The sequence below is a fragment of the Astatotilapia calliptera genome, chromosome 23, assembly GCF_964374335.1.
Source record: "Astatotilapia calliptera chromosome 23, fAstCal68.1, whole genome shotgun sequence".
Taxonomy (NCBI): domain Eukaryota; kingdom Metazoa; phylum Chordata; class Actinopteri; order Cichliformes; family Cichlidae; genus Astatotilapia; species Astatotilapia calliptera.
Window position 1 is genome coordinate 14199464 of NC_137443.1, and position 23175 is coordinate 14222638.

The window sequence follows — 23175 nt, forward strand, 5'->3', positions numbered from 1 at the left end:
CAAAAACTATCATGGTGCAGAGCGATGATGCCCCCTACAGGTCAAACTATGAGCAGTGGTTATCTCAACAATGTAAATGAGAACAGACGTGGTTGGGACTGCACACAATCAATCCTAGTACTCTGAGCCCGACTTCTCAGGCAATTTTTTAATTTTATTGTGCTTTACTTAAAATTCGTATTATGTTTATGTGTTTTATTTAGACTTAAGGAGTTTCACTGATCCATTTCATTTTGGTTCTTGTTTCAGTTCAAGAAAACCCAATACTAGATCAAAGTATCCCACAGTGTCCTTAAGGAAAGGAGTCCAAATTTGCCAAAACCCTGTTCTTTTTTTGTTAGTTTTTTTACAATGCAAATTTAAAAAAAAATGCTGGAAAATGGAAATAAAACCTTACAAATCTCACAGACCCATACTTTACAAACTGAGAAAATGTACCATTTCAAGGGAAAAACGTCAATTCGAATTTGTTGCAGGTCTTAAAAAAGTTTGGACAGGGCCATGTTTATGACTTAACAACAGTCTGTAAATGTCTGGGTGCTGAGGAGAGCAGCTGCCAGACTTTTGGGAGAGGAATGTCCTTCCATTCTTAGAGGATTCTGGCTGCTCAGCAGTCCTGGATCTGCTTTGATCTTCAATGCTCCAAATGTTTTCAGCTGGTGAAAGAGCTGGACTACAGACAGCCAGTGCGGCACCCAGATGCGGTTCAGCATCATTTTTGCTGAATTGTGCATTTCTGCATCATGTTTATATGATGACTTCTTTGCAGATCACAGGAATCCAATATTCATTGTCAGCCTTGTTCCTTTGCACAAAGACATTTCTCTGTATTCTCTGAATCTTTCCATGACATTATGCACTGAATATAATGAAGAAATATTCACAGCCTTCTCAATTTCATATTGAGGTATATTATTCCAAAGTCAAAATTTGTAGTTGCAGGTTTTTGCAGATTGGTGAAACTCTGCCTCTCTAAGGCTACGTTCACACTGCAGGTCTTAATGCTCAATTCCAATTTTTTGATCAAATCCAATTTTTTTTGTCTGGTTGTTCACACTACAAATAAAATAAAATAAAAACATACTCTAGAGTGAACGGTTCATAGCCCTCAAAGCGGCCCACATGCGCAAAAGAAGACGTCACACACAACGCGCTCTGTTTACGGAAGTAAAAATGGCGGCTACAGAGCTGGTAGGTGTTGTTGCAGCAGTCGTAATCGACAGAATCTTGACAATTTAATTAGCGAAAGAAGGACAATGAGAAAAAAGAGAGCCCGTCCTTTAACAATGGCCGCCATGCTTTCTCGTTTGTCTTCTCCAGCGCTGATAACTGGCATCTGTCTTGTGACAGTGACGTAAAAGACGGATTTAATGCGACATGACCATTCAAACAGCAGTCGCTTTCTAAAACATCAGATATGTTTCGGATTCAGTACCACAAAGTAACCTAGGTCGGATTTGAAAATATCGGATTTGTGCTGTTCAAACTGTCCTACCATGATCAGATATGGGTCGCATAGGGTCAAAAAAGTTGGATTTGATGCGCTTTGGCCTGCAGTGTGAACGTAGCCTAAGATGCTCTGTTTAGACCCAGTTATGTTACTGACCTGTTAGGCAGCGAAATGTTTCACCAGCTGTTTTTTTGTTTTTAGTACCACTTACTTCTCCAGCCTTCCATTTCCTCCCTCCCGACTTTTTTTAAAGGTGTGTTACTGCGATCAAATCTAAACTGAGCTAATATTTGTCATGACCTAGTAAAATGTCTCAGTTTAAACATTTAATATGATTTCTATGTTCTATTGCGAGCAAAATGTGGATTTTATTAGATTTGTAAATAAAAAGAAAATGTAACAATTTGCACCCAAGTTTTTTCAGAAACATGGTTGGATTTTAAAGAAGATAATTTTAGAAAAAAAGGGTGAGAGGAGGAGAAGACTCTTTTTACATATTCACTGATTATGATTTCTTTAAACTGGGAGTCAAAACTCAAATAAATTCAATTATTATACAAAATTATAAAACAAAGAAAGTCAACCTCACAGCCTAAAACCATCTACCAGAGGATCTACAGGATTCTTCCTTGAATAAAACACTAAATGATTATGATATTGATTATTGAGTCAAAACTATTGTAAATAATGATTTTATATGGTGACAAAGAATGCCACTAAAAAGCAGGTGGTATGTACAGCTTAAGATTTTGACCTGTACATGCAGCCAAGACAAATAGAAAATTTGAAATGAAAGAAAAAAACAAACAAAAAACAGGGAGGTGATTTCATCCTGCTGCTCACAATATCCTAACTATAATACACAGTAGGTCAGGGGTGCTCACACTTTTTCCGCATGTGAGCTACTTATAAAATGACCAAGTCAAAATGATCTACCCACTACAAAAATCCAAAACACATACTTATTTATAAATATATTGAGGATTCTTTATATCTACAATGTATATACATGCATAACCGCAATATCCAATATTTCACAACACAATTAACTATGTAAATTTTTTGTCATTACCTGAGTTTACTCTGATGACTTGCACTGAATTGAATCAGCCAGGGATGCATAGTCCGGACAGTAGCTGCTGACGGCCAGGTTTAAGAGAAAAAACCGAGAGCTAAAAATTGGAGTTAACTCGCTGACTAGCTTGTCAGTTTTACTACACTTCGCGCCGCTGTTTGCGCATGCGCAGCGACCTAAGCGTCAGAAAAAATCTGCTGTCATCTGACTGGCTTCCCTGTATCAATCAAGTGACGGGATGGATGATAGGCTGGCATCTATTTTTTTTAATGCCATGCGATCTACCAATATTACCTTTGCGATCGACTGGTCGATCGCGATCGACGTATTGAGCACCCCTGCAGTAGGTAATTAACTTCCCAGAAACTTACTTTTGGTTTCATGAGGGGGAGCACCAGGGTTTTGGAAGGAGGAGGCAGCAAGCTGGAGTATGGGTGCAGAACCAGGGTGGTTGTCTGAAGACAAGACGAGAAGGGCAGGGAGGGAGTGGCGGGTGGGAGAAGGTGAGAGAGAAGAGGTTTAATGGAGAAAGCACACAAAATCACAACATGACCTGAATGAATGAGTGGATGTGTAACTCTCGCTGTAACCTTTCAGCTCAAAACATCCATCAAACCAGGCATGCTCACTAGGTGAGGACGCTCATCCACCAGGGGCGGAGTTAAACAGGGAGGGGAGGGAGTTCAGTTGAGATAATCACATTTAGCAACAAAGGTTTAAGACACACAAGGAGAAGAGGCAGTGGGGTTGAGATGAGGGTTGAATCCACAAGAGGGCAGCGATGGACCATTTACTGACAAAAAATAGACCTGTGTACAGCTGTGGTACTCAAACGCACACCTCTCCCACCAAACTGAAACAGGCACATCATCATTTCATGAGGTCTTCCTCCCTGTACCAACATATCGTGCTATGTGTAATATCTGATGACGACCTGTAGACTTCTTTGTACTTAATGCATCTTAGGAACATTATTTTAAATCTGAAAACTACTCATGTCATCATTTTATCTGAATGAGATAAGAAGAAATGTGAGTTGATTAGGGCTCTGCGATATGACCAAAATCTCATATCCCGATATAAGACATCTATCGTCCCGATAACGATATAAATCACAAAAATTGTATATTTTCTGTAAATTCTGTGAATCTCGGGCAGCTCGACTTGCGTGAAGTGTTTCCAGCTGGGCGTCGTGTACCTGGAGTCGAGTGTTTTAACCGATGCATGAAACGATACATTTTTAGACATAAGTTGTAACGGACGCCGTTTTCTTTGTGAGTATTTATTACACGGCGTGCTGCGGGGAAAAGCCTGTTCTAACGTTTGAGTCTAAGGTTTATTTTTCAGCACCAGACGGCTCTTTTTTTTTTTTGCTTCTGATCAATAAACACTCTCATTACTCTTTCACGTGATTCAGTTTATTTTGAAAAGTCTCAAAAGGATCTTGAGCTTTATTGTGAAAGGTTTATGTGGAAAATAAACAAGCGGACACGCGATGGTTTTACCGTCGTTGTTGCCAACAACAGATAAAAACAGGCGCATGTCCATCCGTAGTGTGGTTATTAGAGATGGACCGATCCGATATTACGTATCGGTATCGGTCCGATACTGACCTAAATTACTGGATCGGATATCGGAGAAAAATAAAAAATGTAATCCGATCCATTAAATATCACGAAAGCACCTCACAAAACTTGCAATACGCCGTAACTCACCTCAGAACGTTAGCACGTCGGAGCAGTATGCATCACGTGATAGAGCGGCTGTGGCATGCAGGACCTGTCGGTGGTCTGGATAGCATTTGGAGCTTCGCTAGCAACCCGGCATTTCATCTCCGACAAAGTTATCCCCGAGAGAAGTAAAGCAAGTGTGTAAGTCCATCTCTGAATGTTTGTAAAGCATTCCTGCGTTAAGCTTAACAAACGATATATGGAGCGACTGCCTCTTCTTGCTGCTACTTCAATCATGAAACTGCTTAATGATCAGCTGATCAGCTTTTCTGTCGTGAGTCCGTCTCTCTAGTTTGCTTTTGGCCCACTTTGCACCAGAAAGAGGAAACCAGCGGCTGAACAACAGAAGCACGTTTAAGCTTGATCAGCTGTTGTTAGAATGTATTTAATATTACTTTCTACTCGAGGATCTTTTTCTACGTAGCTGACGGCTGGTAACTGTGCAGGGGCGGATCTAGCAAAGTTTAGCCAGGGGGGCCGATAGGGCATTAACAGGGAAAAGGGGGCACAAAGACATACTTTTCTTTCTTATTCTCATTTAAAATGTCAAGCTTTTAATAAATAATTATCTGACACCCAAAGTTTTAATTTGATGCAAAATGAATAGAAGTCCATTACTGTATATAGTAACTATTAATTAAGTCTAATATATATACCCTAGTAAGCTATAGTACTTTTTCCTTTGGGAAGGTACCATCTGTGCAGTCTGCAATTTTGTTGAAGAAAGATGTTGAATCTATTTAATATTTCTTGAAAAATAATTGATTTCTGTGCATTTTTTTCACACTGCATCAAATTAAGGTTGATTACGTCGATTAAGCATCATGAGGTGGAGCGTGAGGGGTGGTTCCCCATTTTTTATTTATTTATTTTTGTTGTTGCTGGGAGTTGGAACCCTATTAGTTAGGTTGCTTAATATTTATGCTAAGTACTCTTTAAAATACCAGAATAGGGAGGATGGTGTAGGTTTAAGTTTATTAGATTGATCAGTATTGCTGAACTATGAAACATTTTTTTTGCATACAGGTATAACAGAATAGCTTTAGTGTAGTTGTTGTTTTAAACTTGAGTATGAACTTATACAAAATGCAGCAAGATATTTAAAAAACAGTTTTGTTGATTAAAAAACACTATATCGGATTCATATCGGTATCGGCAGATATCCAAATTTATGATATCGGTATCGGACATAAAAAAGTGGTATCGTGCCATCTCTAGTGGTTATATTAAATATAAGAGAAAGAGAGAACTTTAATTAATATAGCCACTACAGTGACCATCAAAACGATGAAAAAATATTGCCGCAAACAGTTTATTTTGTGACACCACGAAACAAACGATAGCATAAAATGAAACGATAGACGTTTTTATATCGTCATCCGATATATATCGTTATATCGAACAGCCCTAGCGTTGATTCTAGCAAAGGAGAAAAACAGAAGTTTTAAAACACTAGATGCTTGGCCTGCTCTTCCCACGTCTGCGTTTACAATGTGCCAACCACTAAAACAGGCCCGTTTTTCTCCTCTTACTGCTGTCTGACACGAAGCACATGGTGAGGACATTTACACATTATTCCCACAGTAACAGGTCACAAGGAGAGGAGCAACAACAACAAGAAAGAAGATAGCATTACTGCAGGAACTGTTTGCTTCATTACAATCATATGATACCAGTTAAACTGAGTCATTCACAGCCAATTACTGCATTTTGAGAAGCATCCAAGTTGGAGATACCTGAGCAAGAGAAGAAAATGTGTGGAAAACTGAATCACTTGTTTTTTTTATGAAACTTGAACAGATGTTTCATCTTGTGATTCACAAGTCTGAAGGGTGTGGTGTAGGGGAGGTAAAATCTTACTGGTAACAGGGGCGGCGTTGTTTGGAGTGTCAGCCCTCAGGTACTGCGTGGTCTGGGTGGACGGCTGAGAAAGGCCCTGTGAGCTTCCACTGTCACTCACACTGAAAGACACAGAGTCGTATATTATACGTTTAAAAAGAAAAAAAAAGAAAAAAAAAAGTCCTTGATAAACATCCTCCCTAAAGCACAGGATAGTCATTTTCTTTCAGTCAGTCAGGTCATAGTTTTAATTGACAGTCACATGGCTCAAGGTGCTTTATAGCGTAAGACTATTTGGTGACATTGAGAAAGAAAAACTCCCTTTTAACAGAAAGACACCTGCAGCAGAACCAGGATCAGGAAGGGGCAGCCATCTGCTGTGGCTAATGAGGGTGAGGAGGAGGAAGACAGGACAAAAGACACATTATGGGAGAGTTAATAATAAATACTAATAATTACTACTGATTAAATTCAGTAGTGGTGTATAAACACACAGAGAGTGAGGAGAAGATGTTCAGTGCATTATGTGAAACATCCACACAAGCCTATTGTAGTATAACTCAGTAAAGTAGAAAGTAGAGAAGGTGTCCGTCTCCTGAATCCAAACTGGGAGCTGATTCCACAGAAGAGGCCCCTGAAAACCTGCAGTCTGTTTAGGTTAAATGCTCTATTGGGACAATATGGTACTATGAGGTCTTTAAGATATGACGTGGCCCTTTTATTAAAGATTTTGTTTGGGAGGAGAATGATTTTAAATTCAGAATTGAATTTAAAAATGTCTAAAATGATAAGTGTGTTAGCTTTTTAAAATTTCTGACTGTCCCGATGGCAAACCTTTCTGAATGTGCTGATCTAATTTTACATTGATAACCTGTGCAAGCTTCATCTGAAGTGGAGATTACAGGAAGAAGTGCTGCTCTTAAGACGTCACTCTTACATCAGGGTGTAAGATTTCTTTGGAAGCAGAACAAGCAAAAGAACCGTACCTGTCCTCCATCTCCACTCTCTTCATGCTGTGCAGGTGCAGGATGGCCAGAATGATGGCCACGAGGAAGATGACAATGCAGCAGACACTCACGCTTATATAGAACACCTGGGTGGAGGTGGTGGGAGCGGTAACACCATCTACTGATGACACAAAAATGACACAAATTAAGAATCAGACAAACAAGCCGCTCTAAAAAAGACAAAGGAAAAGGGGTGAGATTACAGCATAAATTCCATAATCGCATGATGCAAAAATATGATATGATGGCCACAGTATAAAAAAAAAAAGAAAAAAGGCATACATGGAAAAGAAAGTATGAGAGCACCTCGGGCTCCACTCAAGAGTTAATGGAGACCTGGAAAAGCAGTGACTGTGCCCGGGGTCCAGCATCTGAGAGCTGTTCTCATCACCTCTCTAAAAGCCTCCGAGGGCCCCGGGCTCCTCGGGCCTACCCAAGCAGAAGGGAGACGACCCACTAATGGTGCTTTGCTTCAAGGAGGCTCACACAAGTCTGAATAGATGAGAACAACCACTCCAACTCTGAGGGGTGGGTGGGAGCTGACAGTGGTCTTCAATAGCACAATGAATCCTTCTCTTTAGCCCTCAATTCATTTTCTTTTTTCCTAACGAAGACAGACTACTGAAGACTCCTATACAGCTGACATCATAGTGATTTAACATCTGTCTCACTAGGCTGATGCCACCTGTGAACAATACACGCAGCAGGAAGAGGGGGACAAGGTGGAAAGTTTACTTACAGTCAGGCCGAGGGAGAGAGTTATTGTTGAGAGGAATGGGGATCTTTTCAGAATCGATTCCTGTTTGGGGAGGGGGAAAGGGAGAGAAATACATAAACTTCATTTAACATCAAATTATCAAAATATATTCAAATGATGCTAACTTCTAGCTCGGACTCAGCTGTATTAACATAGGCTTGGTGTAACCTCTTATTTCAGCCTTTCTTTATAAACCTATGCTCCTGATGATTATTAATTCATTTTAAGGCTGGTATGAGCACTTTAGCAAAGTGTTTTTTGCTTTTCTCCATATTTCTTCTGGTGATTTAAACTAACTTTTCTTCTCACTGGTTCACCTGTATACACTATCACGCCTGTAAACACTTTTTCCCCTAAAAACAAAAAACAAGTTCCATCCACAACCAACAGACTATGATGTGAATGTGATGCAGTGATGCATAACAGCCGAGCGTTACAAGTAATTTATCCATACAACATGACAGCAACACAGAAAATGTGGTTTAAATTAAAAAAAATTAAAGAGCATGTCTCTACTACACGACGGGGATTTTCTTTTTCCTAAATCTTTGGTGCAATTTATTATAAAGCCCAAAAGCAGCTCATTTATCTCAACTTTAAACAAAAAGCTCTGCTTCAAACAGAAGAATGCAAAACAAACTCTTCACTCTGTTAGTTTGGTCTTGTTTAGAGGGTGATGATGAAACCCTTGAAAAGTTGAGCAGTTAACTTATTTTGACAACAAGTTGCGATCATAAATCAGCAAACACGGACAAACATTTTCAGCCCTCTCCTGTGTCACTGCAGACAGCGACAGGGAGGAATGACTGCAACTCAGGCACACAAAGAATCTGTTCATGCTACCAATTCGACTCCTGCTTAAAATAAGACGGGAATAAATTTGTTTCCATGGGGGCATATGGCAAGAAGCCTCTGGGCCACATGTAATTATCTTCAGGCAGTTTGAAAATAGCAGCAAACAAGGAACACAAGAACCGGCACATCTACCTACTGTTACTTTAACGTTTGGTTTATAATGTAGGGGAACCAGCAATATGACAGATTTTTATTTATTTATTTAATGAAATTAGAAAGGTGACATTTATTGATATGACCTTTAAAGGGTTAATGGCCGCCTGGTAAACTGCCTTTAAATACATAAGGTAACATGAAGAGAGATCTAGGACCCTGGTGCATCTGTAGTCTTTCTTAATCTAAATCAATGCTGCTCGAGTGTGTCTGCCCTGCTGTTATGTTTTTATGTCTCTTTCTTATTAATTTTTTTTTTTTTTATCCCCCTGCATTTACACAATCCTTGGTAAGGAAAGAGTGTTTTTAAACTGCTGTGAGCTGTGAGATGTCTTTCTAATTTATGGTTCCTGTCTGATGGCCTTAGAAGGGATATGCATATTTCACCATTGCCCCTAGAGGCCAGAAGGTGTTGTGGTCACTTCACTGGTTGTGTTTCACACGGGCTGTGATGTTACCACAGACCAGTCAGTGTCTACAGTCCATTTTGACATCTGAATGAATATTTGTAAAGCTTGTGAGGTAACCTGCAACCAACCGTGTCAGGTTACAAAAAAGAAAAATCGTGATGTGCGTGACTAGCTGAAATGACACCGAAAGCATACCAAGTACTACTGTTTACAGGCTGACAATGGCGAGAATAAAAGAGGATTAATTGCTTTGCTGGGTTTTTTAAAGCTCCTGAAGAAGGTGCAGCCTGATACGCGATGGTTCAATTTTTATCATCTATAGCGCACAGAAACAGAAGTCATTTGTTACATGTTACCTTGAGTGGCCCTGGATGTTTTTAATAACATTTGACTGGTCATAGTTCTTCCAGTCCCCCCCGAGCAGTTCTCCAGTTACCCCATTTTATTTTATTTTAATCAGATTTAAAATTTTAATTTACAATTTTGCTTTCCAATGTTACTGAAAATTGTCAGATGGCATCAGATTTCACTACAAAGCTCTTACTGTGTTTTGAGCTTCATAATTAATAAAGCTAAAAATGTCTTTTCATACTATTAAGATTTTCCTTGTTACGAGCCCTCTAAGTACATGGGACGGCTCAAAACTTTGCACCCATTTGTGATCCAACTTATTTTCATAAGGAGCTTTTCACATTAAATTTTCAGAGCTGAGAGAGTTTTTAAACCTCACATTTGTGTACATGAACAGATTCTTACTCTTATAGCACATTTTCCTCCTCTTGAAGTTGAGCACTGTGTAGTTGTTGGCATGGATGGTCAGATTCAGCTGCATTGTTAAAAATGCCTCTTCATCTACTTTGCCCGAACATAAGATGTCCACTCTGAAGACTGCGGAGGAAACACGCACACAAAAACATAAATATTACACACACATAAAAACTCCATCATAGCTTCAGGATTTTCAGAACTTTTCTTTAAAAATTAAAGGTGAATATTTGACAGACCAGAGGGAACACGGGGCACTTCCCCCTGAAGGGAGATGTTGCACCATGGCGGGTTCAGGGCTACAGGGTTCTCCACGCTGAATGAAAGCCGGTAGTCAACCTTTAAACGAGGAACGGAGAAGAAATGTTAATATTTCCCTCACATGAGTGATCAGATGACCTGTGTGCCGAGAACATGCTCGGCTCGGTCTCACCTTTGTCTTGGAGTACCATGTGAAGTAGAGGCTGTTGGTCTCAGTGGGCACAGACATGTTGAAGGAAAGCGCGTAATGGTTCACCACATCGTGTCGCACGTAGTACAGCTCTGCGTCGAGGCCTGTGTGAGAAGAAAGAACAGATTTTACTTCGGTGAGAACCTCATCCAGTGCAGGAGATGATTGAGCCCTTAAACTCTGTGGACTGACATCACTTAACAAACCTCTATTCTGAAGAAATTATTGAGATCACGGGACATAAAAGACCTTTTATAACACATTTCCTCATTCAGAGCAAGTCTCGTATACGGTTAAATATCCAGTCACACTGCTAGCCGCACTAGCAGGCTTCTCCTCAGTAAAGAGAGATGGACTAAACATTGCAACATCATTGCGCTTAGGGCTGGGCCATATTATACCGTTCACGGTAATACCGGTATAATGTTAGGCAACGATAGGAAAATGAAATATCGCGATAGAATGGGAGTAAAACGTGCATGCGCAGTGCCTTTGTTTTCATACGCACATGGCCGATTGTTGAGTGAAACAGATGAACCAGAATTGGTTTGTAAAAATGGTGCAACTTCCGTGATGTGGAACTGGTTTGGTGTTTGTCCGTCAGATACACAACAAAGCACATTTTTTTGCAGAACATGCAAGCGGCCGTTGTTATTGTCGTATTTGTCGGACTAAGATGCTCTTAAATCTGGGAGTAATCTGGGTCCTAAACTCTGTATGCTTCAGGTCAAACAACACTGCAGCATCACTGAGAGTTAAAACCTGTCTAAATTCTTTCATCTTTAATAAAACGATCAGCATTGCTGCTTTACCAGGTGTAACTATAAAGTTTAACTTCCAGGCATCCATGAAAACAAAAGTTATTACATTTAACAGAGTTAGAAGTTAGCAGGAAGCTAGCGGAAGTTAGCTCGCTAGTCTCGCTAGTTACCTAAGCATGATATTGCATGTTCTGACTGAGAGATTTCTGAAAAAAAAAATCAAACGTACAGCTCTGCTATCACTTCCAACATAAATGAAGACAGGAAACTAAACAGCAGTGACGTTTGTAGGGTTACTGAAGTTGGGCTAGCTGGTATATAATGATGTGCTAGGTGATCGCTAGCGACACAGCTATGTTAGCATAACATAAACAGTGAAGCTGGAGGATGAACGCTAACTCTTTTCCACTTATAAAAGTTAAGGGGAAGGTTCCTCATGGTTAGAGACAAATGCAATCGCATGGCAGGATGCTGTAAACGGACCAAACTTCAGTCAGGAGAACAACTGAGATAATCCATCCACAATACCAGGTTAGTCATTAATATACTGCAACAACATGGGAATAGAGCAGCTGCCAGAGAATTCAACATTAATGAATCAATGGTACAGAAGTGGAGGAAGCAAGAAGAATGAGTTTAATAAAGTTTGATTTATCTGACTGCTTTGTTTCGCTTAATGTGCCTTATAATCCCGTGCACCTTATGGTCCGAAACATACGTACTGCACACTGCAGTTTAATGTTGCAAAGCACCTCTTTTTAACTTCAGTGGATATTATACATGGTTATGCTCAGGATATGTCAGCCCATTTGTACTGGAAATGCCTTTTGGTTAAACTTTCAGCAAGGAATTTGCATTTGCACTGTTACATTTTTATAAAGCTTTAATGTACATAAAAACCAGCTTCTTGTTTAAGTGAAAATAAATGGAAGGTTGTCTTTTTGCGCTAGTAATGTTGTGGAGTTGTATTTTGTCTCGCATCCATTATATCGTCAGTTATATCGTTATCGCAAATTTTCAAATATATATCGTGATAAATATTTTTGGCCATATCGCCCTGCTCTAATTGCGCTGTTAGCACTTAATAACACTTAATGGTCATGTGAAAAAGTTCAAAAGGTTTAAGTCAGACAGCGTCCAAAAATATCAGCATAATTTCCAATCTAGGAAACTAAACCCGACACTCACAATCTGTGCAACCATTCACAGAAAGCTCAGCAGGCTGGTACTCTGTGCTGTTTCTTCCCCTTTTATTTTAACGAATTCAAGCCTTTAAAGAAGCTTTTTTTCTTTTTCTTTTTTTACTCCATCAAAAAGTGTAATGTATGCTGGTGAAATCCCCCAACCAGTGCCCAAGGCAGTGCTATCACTCCTTGAAAGAGTCTGTCTGGCAGAGAAGGGTCTATCAGTCTGTGAATATCTAGTTTAAAGAGAAGTGAAGAATGCACCCAGGCTCCCACAGTACCCCTGGGTGTCTCAGAGCACCCGTCATAGGGCGTTCTTACACCGGCTCAATTAAAAACAGAGGCGACGAGGGTTACGTAAAGTTTCTAACGAGTCCAAAGAACAAGACAGCTGCTCTCTCTTTTTCTGTTGATCACATTTTTAGCATGTGAAAAGGTAAAATTCAGAAACTAAGCCTTTGGATGATTAAATCAAAAAAAAAAGGGGGATTTGACTTGCATGGAAAGAAAAGGGGTGTGCTGAAAGGCAGACTAGGGAATGTTCACAGTAAATGTTTTTGTCTCGACTAGCTTGTAATTTTAAATTTTCATAACTTCAAAGTAAAATGCATGCATAACTTCCTTAAATTAAAGTTGTGTTTTAAAAAAAAAGAACTGATTCTGAGGGGACATGCTGAAACTTTGATCTGATTGATCATATCAGGACCCAAGTTTGCACCTGGATCGGCACCAGCTCACAATCAGAAATCAGTTTTCTGCTTTTCCAGCAGCTTCAGAACTGCATGCTGATTCGAGCACACAGCCCAAACAGGAACAGCGGTGGGAAGAAACAAAGCAGAAATACTCGATTACTGTAGAATTTTCAGGTATCTGTACTTGAGTTTTTTCGTCTGACAACTTTTTACTTTTACACACTACATTTTTTTTTTTGATTTCTGTACTTTCTACTTCTTACAAGCTTAAAACAGGCTTGTTACTTTTGGTTTGTCGGAACTGAAGGGAGTTATTTCATCACTGCAGGCCACCAACATCAAGCAGACTTGAGCCTAAACAGTAACACATGAAAGGCACTCCTTTTTGTGTATTAATCACCAGGAAATGTCGACTAAAACGAGATCAAACGGGTACAAGCGTGTGTCATACTCAGAGGTTAGAGTGGGCCAGTGTTGTTTTTTGACACAACACCGGAACGACTGCAGGTGTCCATAAGTTGCTATCTCAGTACTTCAGCATGTAGCTAGCCCTAGAGAAGACTAGCAAGCATAAAGGGACTGATTTTTTTTTTTTAGGGCAAACAGGTTAGTTTGCTGTACTGTGATGGATTTAAACTAAAGAACATTGTGTGCACAGTGTCCGTGGTTTCATGGTCAGAGTTAGGTACATTAAGAATAGCAGAGCTGAATCTGAAATTTAGCTGGTGATGCTGAGATTCATTCACTGAAATCCACTCTTGTAAGAACCTTGTACCATCTAGAAAAAGACCCCCAGCATAAACATACTGTCAGTGTAGAGGATGGAAATCAGCCAGGACAACTCATGAAACATCTGCTCACATCTGGTTGAATTCAATTCTGTACACCCACAAAGAGCAGCAGGTCACCTTACCACAGCCTGTAAACTAAGAAAATCTACTGCAGCTCTCAACAGAAATTATTGTAAGTTGTGATTCTTTTCCCACTCTGAGCCACTACAGGTGATTTTAGGGTCCCCCCCCACCACCACCACCACACCTGTTTAGAGGCAAAGACAACCTCTACAATGTAGGCAAGAGAAAATAGAGCTATTTTTTATTTTCCTTTTTTTCCCCTCTGCTCATGTTCTACTTACCTGATTCAAGCTTAGTACCTTTATTAGAACTGAATATCAGACTAACATAAAGTTTGTATTCCTATCTACTAATATAATTTCTTTATTACATTAATGTGGGACAAGGTTTAGTTAGCTTTGCATAAAAATAGGTGGTAGAGATGTTCTTTGAGGAACTACTTTTGTACTTTTTCACCTTTACTTGAGTAAAGAAGTTCAACTTTTACTGGAGTATTTTTAAACACTAGTAACTGTACTTCTACTTGAGTACAGAATGTCTGTACTTTTGGCACCTCTCAACAGGAATAATTACCTTACTCGTGCTCAACTTTGTGTGCCCCCCTTGTCTCAACATGAGGCCACACACATCTCTTATACCAATTAAATTATGCAGCCAGGCATAAAGGCTCCAAGAAGACGAGAGTGGCTCAAGTTTCTCACAGCACTTTCCACCCAAAATGCCAGAATTTCAAAACAGGAATCGGAGGCGGTGGCAGCAGCAGCAGCAGCCTGTAAGTGTACACAGACTGAGGATGGGGAATAAGTGGTTCCTGAGGTGGAGGAAGTTGAACCATGCACTGCACTTTAATCCCTGACTTAAATACTCAGCTCTCTGGAATGAAAAACAGTATTACCAGGAGATGTGTGTGTAAAAAGGACTCCTTTTTGATTAGTGGTGTGCCTTGCACATCAAACAACTAGAGATGCCACCAGCTCTGATGCTAACTCAGACTTCTCCAGCATGACACTTGAGAGAGTGTTGTTGGCATTTCCCGCACAATTTTTCTGTTTCACTGCAGCATTTAAGCAGTTTGTCGTCAGCATTTCACCACCGATGCCACATTTCTTGTCCCATCCATAAAGAAACCCACAGTTATCAGGCCAAGCACTTGAGCAATATAAAACTAGAATTATTTTTTGCAGCCTTACATTAATTTTTGCATAATCATATGACTAGGATGCACAATTAATGCAGTGCCCCGGTCAATAAACTTAACAGTGCTCCTAACAGCAGATGATTTAATACAGTGGGTGTTTTGTCTGTTTGTATGGAAGTATCTGAAGAATTCATTAAAAAAAATTCATGCATGAAATTACTACCAATATACTGGCACAGCGGCAAAGTAAACGACACGAAAGCAGTGCATGACCCAACTTGCAGAGATCCGTGAGGTAACCAGTGTCTAAGTAACAAAGAAACAAGTACAAACATATTATTATGAAGTATTATTGTATGGAAATTCTTTTAAAGTTCAGATCCCTTAAATCATGTCTCGGTAATTCAACCATTACACTGCTTTCAGAGAGCTGATCGTTGTAATCGCTTGCTCTTTCTGGTTGCTTTCCTTCCTAACATTCCTTCCATCCTAGAGATTCCCTCCACTTCACTGTAAGACACCGTGGACATAATCCACAGCCTGCTCTGTGGAAAAATGGATTCAAAACTAGTTTAGCCGAAGATAATAAAGTTATAGTAATAACAAGAATAAGGCTTCAGCTCAAATCATTTAAAGTGCTTTTCAAAGCTGAAGTGTTTGTACAAAAGCTTCTTTGCTAAGCCCTGATAGTAGCATGGTGGATCGGTGACATAAAACCATACATTCACTTTCAGTCACTTGGCTCGCAAAAGGACGGAGGGTAAGAATTACCAGCAATGCTCCCAACATACACATGTGCCTCGCCAATGATCAGTCAGTGAATCTACTGAGGCCAGATTCACCAACACTAGGGCCAGCTGGCATTGAAGAACTACTGTCAAGATTTACCAAGGAGCCATATTATTAATAATTTGCAACTAAAATGTACAGACACTGTAATTTTAGGAGCTGGCCTTATTTGTAGGAGTTTCCCTTTCAGAGTGCAAAGTTTGGGAGGAGAATATTTAAATTAATTATACATAATAATGATTTACGGAGGTTTGTGGTGGTTACTACAAATTAAGCCAAATATAATTAATGAAAAATAACGTTTGCCTCATTGTGCACCACACGTGATTGGTGCAGCTCAGTGTGGTCATTTATTTAGAAAGACGGGATAAGAGGTTGCCTGAATAAGTGTATAACTAGCACAGATGTCCAGTTCTTCAGTTAGTCCTCATCCCAGACGTTTAGAGCCGAGGCTTCATATTCCTGGTCCTCAATAATACCGTGAATTTGATGAAACACAGCATAGCTTGAAAGAAAAGGAAAGAATCCAAATATGCTACTTTAGTAAGTCACAGAAACACTTAATCAGTGTTTTATATATAATTTTATTGTATTTGTATTTTAATTTTAGGCTTGTATTATACTCAAGTTTCTAAATGCTTTTCTTTCGTACTTGATTTTTGTACTTATTTCTTCAAGTTAACTGGAAAAAAAGTACTTAGCCATTTCTCTACTCTGTTTAAGCTGGTATATAGTTTTCTATATGTAGTCTTTAATGTTTTGCCTGCTACAACAGGAATTTCCCAGCTTCTGGGATAGATCTCAAGTATATCTCATCTTAGTGAATAGTATGGAATGATCTTTCTGACCACACCAATGAAGTTCTGACGGATGCCATGTAACAAAGGTCCATTCTGAGTCAGTAAAAAAACAAAACAAACAACATACAGTATGCATGATTTATATATCTAGGAGAAACGAGATGCACCACAAAAATGAATAGCATGAAGAAGCTGTTCAGAATAAAGATTTGGTGAACATTTGAGGACGCCGTCCTAGTCTGACACTAGTAATGTAAAAAGAAAGAACATACATATGTTCAAATCCCTATAAAAGCCACATGAGATGATGTATAAAACCACACAGAGCACCACACTGACACACTACACCTCAGAGCAGCTCAGTACAATCAGTCCTCTGCTGTTCACCACAATATGAGGACTTTCCTTAAGGGCACAACAACCCTGATTCTAACCATGACAGAGGAGAGGGGCTTACTCACTCTCATCCCTCTTTCTACATTTTTCTTAGTGGTTCAGACCTGAATAACTGAAGTGCCAAAAACTTCAGTTCCTCTAATGTCCACTTGAGTAATGTCCATTTTCAAAAACGAGTCTGTAGCCAATCAGTGTTTGCTACGTCTCACATCTACTAAATGGAGTCAATAAATTGGACCTCCCCTCAATGTTTTTGTTTCAAGAGTCTTTTGGAATATTTCCTAATGTAATTATGAACTGTGAATCATGCAAAGCAACTTTGTTTCATGCAAAGCTACTGTAGTAGGGAGCTTTCCCACTGGAACAGGGTAACTAATGACAAAGGGGGGAAAAAATAATAAAATACCCCATAATAATGAATAATGTGCTGAAAGAAAGATTTTTGAAACCTTCATATCAAAAGTGAAACCATTTCATTTCATACACAGCACAGTATCTACACAGTTATAAAACAAAGCAATAAGCCAGTAATATGAAATTCAGCTTAGCAGAGTGTCACTACATTTTAAGTCAACACTCCTCTGCGAGCTGTGGATCACATTGCAGACTTTGAAAAAGGAGAACAAAAGGTGGTAGTGGCCAGGTGGCAAAGTCCAGGGCAGATATAACAAAGACCCTCTTGTACCTCCCAAAGCCTCCATCCCTGAGTGCTCAGGAGATAAACACTCCTTACAGCTTCTCTCTGGAAAGATAGTGGCCACACAAGCCAAAGAAGGAGAAAATGAGGGCACACGTGAAACCCTATCAACTGGAAACTCTAAACAAATCCACAGACACAGGAAGGAGGCGGGGGGTAAAGACATCAGAGCCGCAGTGGAGCTACTCAACGAAAAGGCCTGATTTTCAAGTGTGACTGGAAATAAGGTAAAGCTAGCTGAGTTGAGGTTCAAGTTAAAGCAGCATATATCCCAGAAGTTGCAATAAGCAACTGCAAAATCTTCAAATCTATTCCACTGGTAATAATGTCTGAATAAAGGTATTTTGCTGCAGGTACAGGAAGCCTGTTGCAGTAACATCTAAAATAAGACTAAGTTTAGAAATCCCCTCCAACTGAATGACGTGAATATGTTTGTGTAGCAGTTTGCCTAGACCACAAAAAAAGCACATTAGCGCAGAAAAACAGTATGCAAGAACAAATATTAAAAGAACCGGATAATCATGACTCCACAATATAGCATCATGCACATATTTTAAATCATTAAAAGAAGAGTTCTATTCCGGTTAGATAATGAGAGGGTGGAGACGCGTGTGCCACAGCTCCTGCACCTGATTTTACGAAATTTCGACAAATATCAAAGTAATACATCTTCTTCCCACAAAGCAACATAGGGATTGTGAAGAGTGCATTCTTCTCCAAATGCCTCCAAAAAAACTAAATCCGAAGCTAGTGGCGACAGAAACGACCGAATTTGATGTGGCCTCAACTGAAAATGACGGCGCCAAAGCTGGCACGCCAGTTAACTCCGCACTCGAGGAATATACACAAGGTAACAAACAAGTACTCTCTGCGATTACTTCCTTGGATAATAAGATAACTCAAATGAAAATAGACGTTTGCGACACCCTACGTGGGGAAATCGCAACGCTAAGGGCTGAAAATAATGAAGCCATCACAGCTCTAAAAACGGTAATGGAAAATTACAATGCACAGCTGAAAGATCTATCAGAATCAGCGACAATCACTTCTAACTCCGTGGTGAAACTAGAAGAAAAAGTCAAACAACTTTCTAATAAAGTGGAACAACTGTCCGAAAAATGCACTGATCTGGAAGGGCGTTCAAAGAGGAAAAATATAAGGATAGCCGGAGTACCTGAAGGTAGAGAAAAAGGTCAACGTCCTAGAGACTTTGCGGCAAGGCTACTACGAGACCTACTAGACCTGGACGAAACCCCACTGGTGGACCGTGCACACAGAGCCCTACGAGTGACCCCAGAAGAAGAGGCCCCGCCACGACACTTGATTGTGAGGATACACTATTGCCATACTATGGAAGAAATACTTCGAAGAATCTCCATCAGGAAAAATCTGAAGCTCGGAGATATCCGCGTTCAGATTTTCCGCGACCTACCCCAGGCGGTGGTAAAACGACGTGCAGCGTTTACTCCAGCAAGAAACCTGCTTCGAGACCAACCCGGAGTTAAATATGGACTTCTATACCCGGCTAAACTTAGGGTGACACACAATGGTACGGAACTGGTCTTTATAGATCCCAACGAAGCACTTCGCTACGCACAAGAAAAATTTGGATCTCAATAAGGACGGCATAAGGTAGATAAACCAGAGCTCTGCATCTGGCCCAATGACACGTACTTACTTTGATATAAAAAATCATCATTTGCTCAGGAGCTATGGACAAAGGAAGTTTTGAGATAGAATATTTTGGTAAGCTTAGTTTTTGTTATAGCATCCCCTCGAATTTTTTTTTTTTTTTTTTTTCTCTTTTTCTGGGATACACGGAAGGGGATGCATTGCTTACGTTTTTTTTTTTTTTTTTTTTTTTTGTCACGGTTACACACAGGTAGGGGGGTGGGGGGTGAGGGTTGGGACCCATATCTCGACTGTACGAATATGGAAAATACGAGAATTAAGCCGCCCTAAAGTATACAAATGCAAGATAATGGAAAGGTAAAAAATGTGGATTTAACTTTTTGTACTTGGAATGTAAAGGGTGTAAATGAACCTGTTAAAAGAGGCAAAGTTTTATCGTACTTGAAATCTCTTAACGTGGATATTATTTTTTTACAAGAAACTCACTTGAAAAATGCGGCTCACAATAAACTTAAATGTAGATGGATAAATCAGGTGTACTACTCAACACTTTCCGCCAAAACTAGAGGGGTAGCTATCTTAATCAAGAAAGATACCCCGTTCAAACATAACTCCACTATAGTTGATAAGAATGGGAGATATGTATTAGTGACTGGGGAGCTGCATACTACTCCAATTATTCTACTGAATGTCTATGGGCCCAACCATGACGATCCAGATTTCTATAGAAAGGTCTTCAGCTTAATTCCGGATATACCCAACAGTAATTTAATAATTGGAGGTGACTTTAACCTAGTATTAGACCCATATTTGGATAAATCCTTGTCCAAAAAAATCACACCGTGTAAAAGCAGTAATTTTATTAAAACATATATGAAGAATATGAATATCTGTGATGCGTGGAGAATTTTAAATCCATCAGGCAGAGAGTATTCTTTCCACTCCCACGTACACAATAGTTATTCAAGGATTGATTATTTTTTGGTGGATGGAAAAATGCTCCCCCTAACTCGAAATGCAACCTATCATAATATTATTATCTCTGATCACTGCCCCGTTACTTGCTCCTTTGCACTTAGTAACCCCATTAAAACATACAGAAATTGGAGATTTGACCCACAATTACTGAACGATTTAGAATTTAAACAATATATAAACTCTCAGATGTCTTTATTCTTTGATATAAACGATAATGCTGAGACCTCTCCAGATATACTATGGGAAACGTTTAAAGCTTATATCAGGGGGTTTATAATATCATATCAAGCGTCACGGAACAAAAGGAATAAATTAGAACAGCTAAATTTAGAAAAAAGAATCCACGAACTGGACGTCAATAATGCAATGGCTCCTTCTTTAGATAAGTATAATACTATTTGTGCACTAAAATATAAACTAAACCAAATATTATCTATTAATATTAATAGAACTTTCACTTTTGTGAGACAGAACTATTTTGAATTTGGGGATAAACCCCATAAGTTGCTAGCCAGACAACTAAAGAAACTAGAAAATGATAGAGCGATTCATAAAATCAGAACAAGTAACGGAAATCTGGTCACATCACACAAAGATATTAACGATAACTTTAGACAGTTTTATGAATCCCTCTATACTTCTCATCCCACTGCAGGGCCTAATGAAATGCAGGAATTTTTAGATAAATGTGATCTTCCTGTGTTAGACCAGACAAATGCCAATATTTTGAACGCTAAGATCACAATTGAAGAAATTACAAAATCTATCGGATTACTAAAAAACAACAAGAGTCCAGGCCCTGATGGGTTAGGGAATGAGTTTTATAAATACTTTAAGATCAAATTAAGTCCATATCTATTTAAATTATATAACCATGCATACAAAATGAGCACCCTACCTCCAACATTGAATGAAGCAACTATTATAGTACTTCCAAAAAAAGGCAAAGCATTGGAGGAAGTGGGATCATATAGACCTATTTCTCTATTAAATTCTGATCAAAAAATTCTGGCTAAAATACTAGCGAGTAGACTTAATACAGTAATAGATAAATTGGTGCATTTAGACCAAACAGGTTTCATTCCAAACAGGAGTTCTTTTAATAATCTTCGACGTCTATTTAATATAATCTATTCCCCCAAGGTACAACAGGACCTACTTATACTTAGCTTGGATGCCGAAAAGGCATTCGATCATGTGGAGTGGTCCTACCTCTTTGCAGTCCTAGAAAAATTTCAACTGGGACAAGATTTCATCTCTTGGATAAAACTACTTTATAATAATCCCACAGCCAGAATTCTTACAAATCAGACACTATCAACTCAGTTTAAACTCAGCAGAGGTACAAGACAAGGATGCGCTCTTAGTCCTTTATTATTTGCCCTGGCTTTGGAACCCTTAGCACAGACAATTCGAACCCATATTGATATACACGGTTATGATACAACATACACTTCTAATTCTATATCGCTCTATGCTGACGACATATTATTATACATAACAAAACCATTAATATCCCTCCCAGCAATTCTCTCCGTGATTGATAAATTTAGTACTTTCGCAGGCTACAAGATTAACTGGGGAAAAAGCGAAATACTGCCCATTAAATTAGAGAATAAACAATGGCTTACATCTCTCCCATTTAAAATAACCTATGAAAAAATCACTTACTTGGGCATTACAATACCAAAAAAACACAGCTCCCTAATGAAAGAGAATTTTCTTCCCTTACTGGAGAAACTTAAAAATAACATTCAGTACTGGAGGACACTTCCTATTTCTTTAATAGGGAGAGTGAATTCAATAAGAATGGTATTCCTCCCGCAGTATTTGTATCTGGTTCAAAACATCCCAATTTTCTTGCCCAAATCTTTTTTTAAAAAGATGGACGCCATCATTATGCCATTTATATGGAATTATAAAACACATAGAATAAAAAAAGACCACCTATGTAAACATAGATCCCTTGGTGGACTTACACTACCTAACTTTATGTACTACTACTGGGCATCAAATTTAAGAATAATCTCCCTTCTATTGGATGACACAGCAATACTCCCTAACGGCTTACAGATGGAGCGGGAGGATTGCCTTCCTTACTGTGTTGGTGGAATACTACTCTCTCCTATTCCCTTGACAAACTCATATTACAATTCGAATCCAGTGATTTATAATACCGTACAAATTTGGAGACAAATAATTAAGCACTTCAAATTGAAAAAACTATCAATGTGTACACCCATTACAGCTAACCCCTCTTTCCTTCCATCATGTGTAGACGGAGCTTTCAATACATGGCAGGAATTGGGAATTTGCAAATTAAAAGATTTATACCTAAATGATACTTTTATGTCATTCCAACATTTAAAAGATAGATTTGGATTGCCTCACAGTCATTTTTTTAGATATCTTCAACTAAGAGACTATATCCGTACATACCTGCCACAATTTGAAAACATATCGTCCGATCCTGTGGACAGATGTCTTAGTGATGGAAGGGGGTTTGAACAGAGAATTTCATTATTTTATAATTCAATACAGGAGATGAGTATACCTTCAACTACTTCAATCAAAGAGGAGTGGGAAAAAGATTTTGGGACTCTCCTATCAGAAGATTTCTGGCAGGAGGCCTTACATAACATAAATACGCCTTTTATTAATTCCCGTCACTGTTTAATTCAGTACAAAATTATACACAGACTACACTATTCAAGGGAAAAACTTCACAAAATGTATCCAGAGTGTTCCCCCCTCTGTGAAAA

At 39.1% G+C, this 23175-nt stretch overlaps 1 protein-coding gene across 3 annotated transcripts in view; it reads right to left on the reverse strand.

The window, feature by feature from the left end:
* The window catches only part of ryk (receptor like tyrosine kinase), a 57159-nt gene that overhangs the window by 21278 nt on the left and 12706 nt on the right, over positions 1 to 23175 (reverse strand). The window contains exons 2-8 of one of the 3 annotated variants that reach the window (XM_026158169.2): positions 10475 to 10596; positions 10281 to 10380; positions 10033 to 10164; positions 7841 to 7900; positions 7081 to 7219; positions 6116 to 6216; positions 2897 to 2980 (exon numbers count right to left, since the gene is read on the reverse strand). In XM_026158169.2, coding sequence (XP_026013954.2) covers positions 2897 to 2980; positions 6116 to 6216; positions 7081 to 7219; positions 7841 to 7900; positions 10033 to 10164; positions 10281 to 10380; positions 10475 to 10596 — 738 coding nt within the window. Of the gene's footprint in view, positions 1 to 2896; positions 2981 to 6115; positions 6217 to 7080; positions 7223 to 7840; positions 7901 to 10032; positions 10165 to 10280; positions 10381 to 10474; positions 10597 to 23175 lie in introns of all 3 variants that reach the window. The other 2 variants (XM_026158168.2, XM_026158170.2) reach the window with 2 other exon arrangements.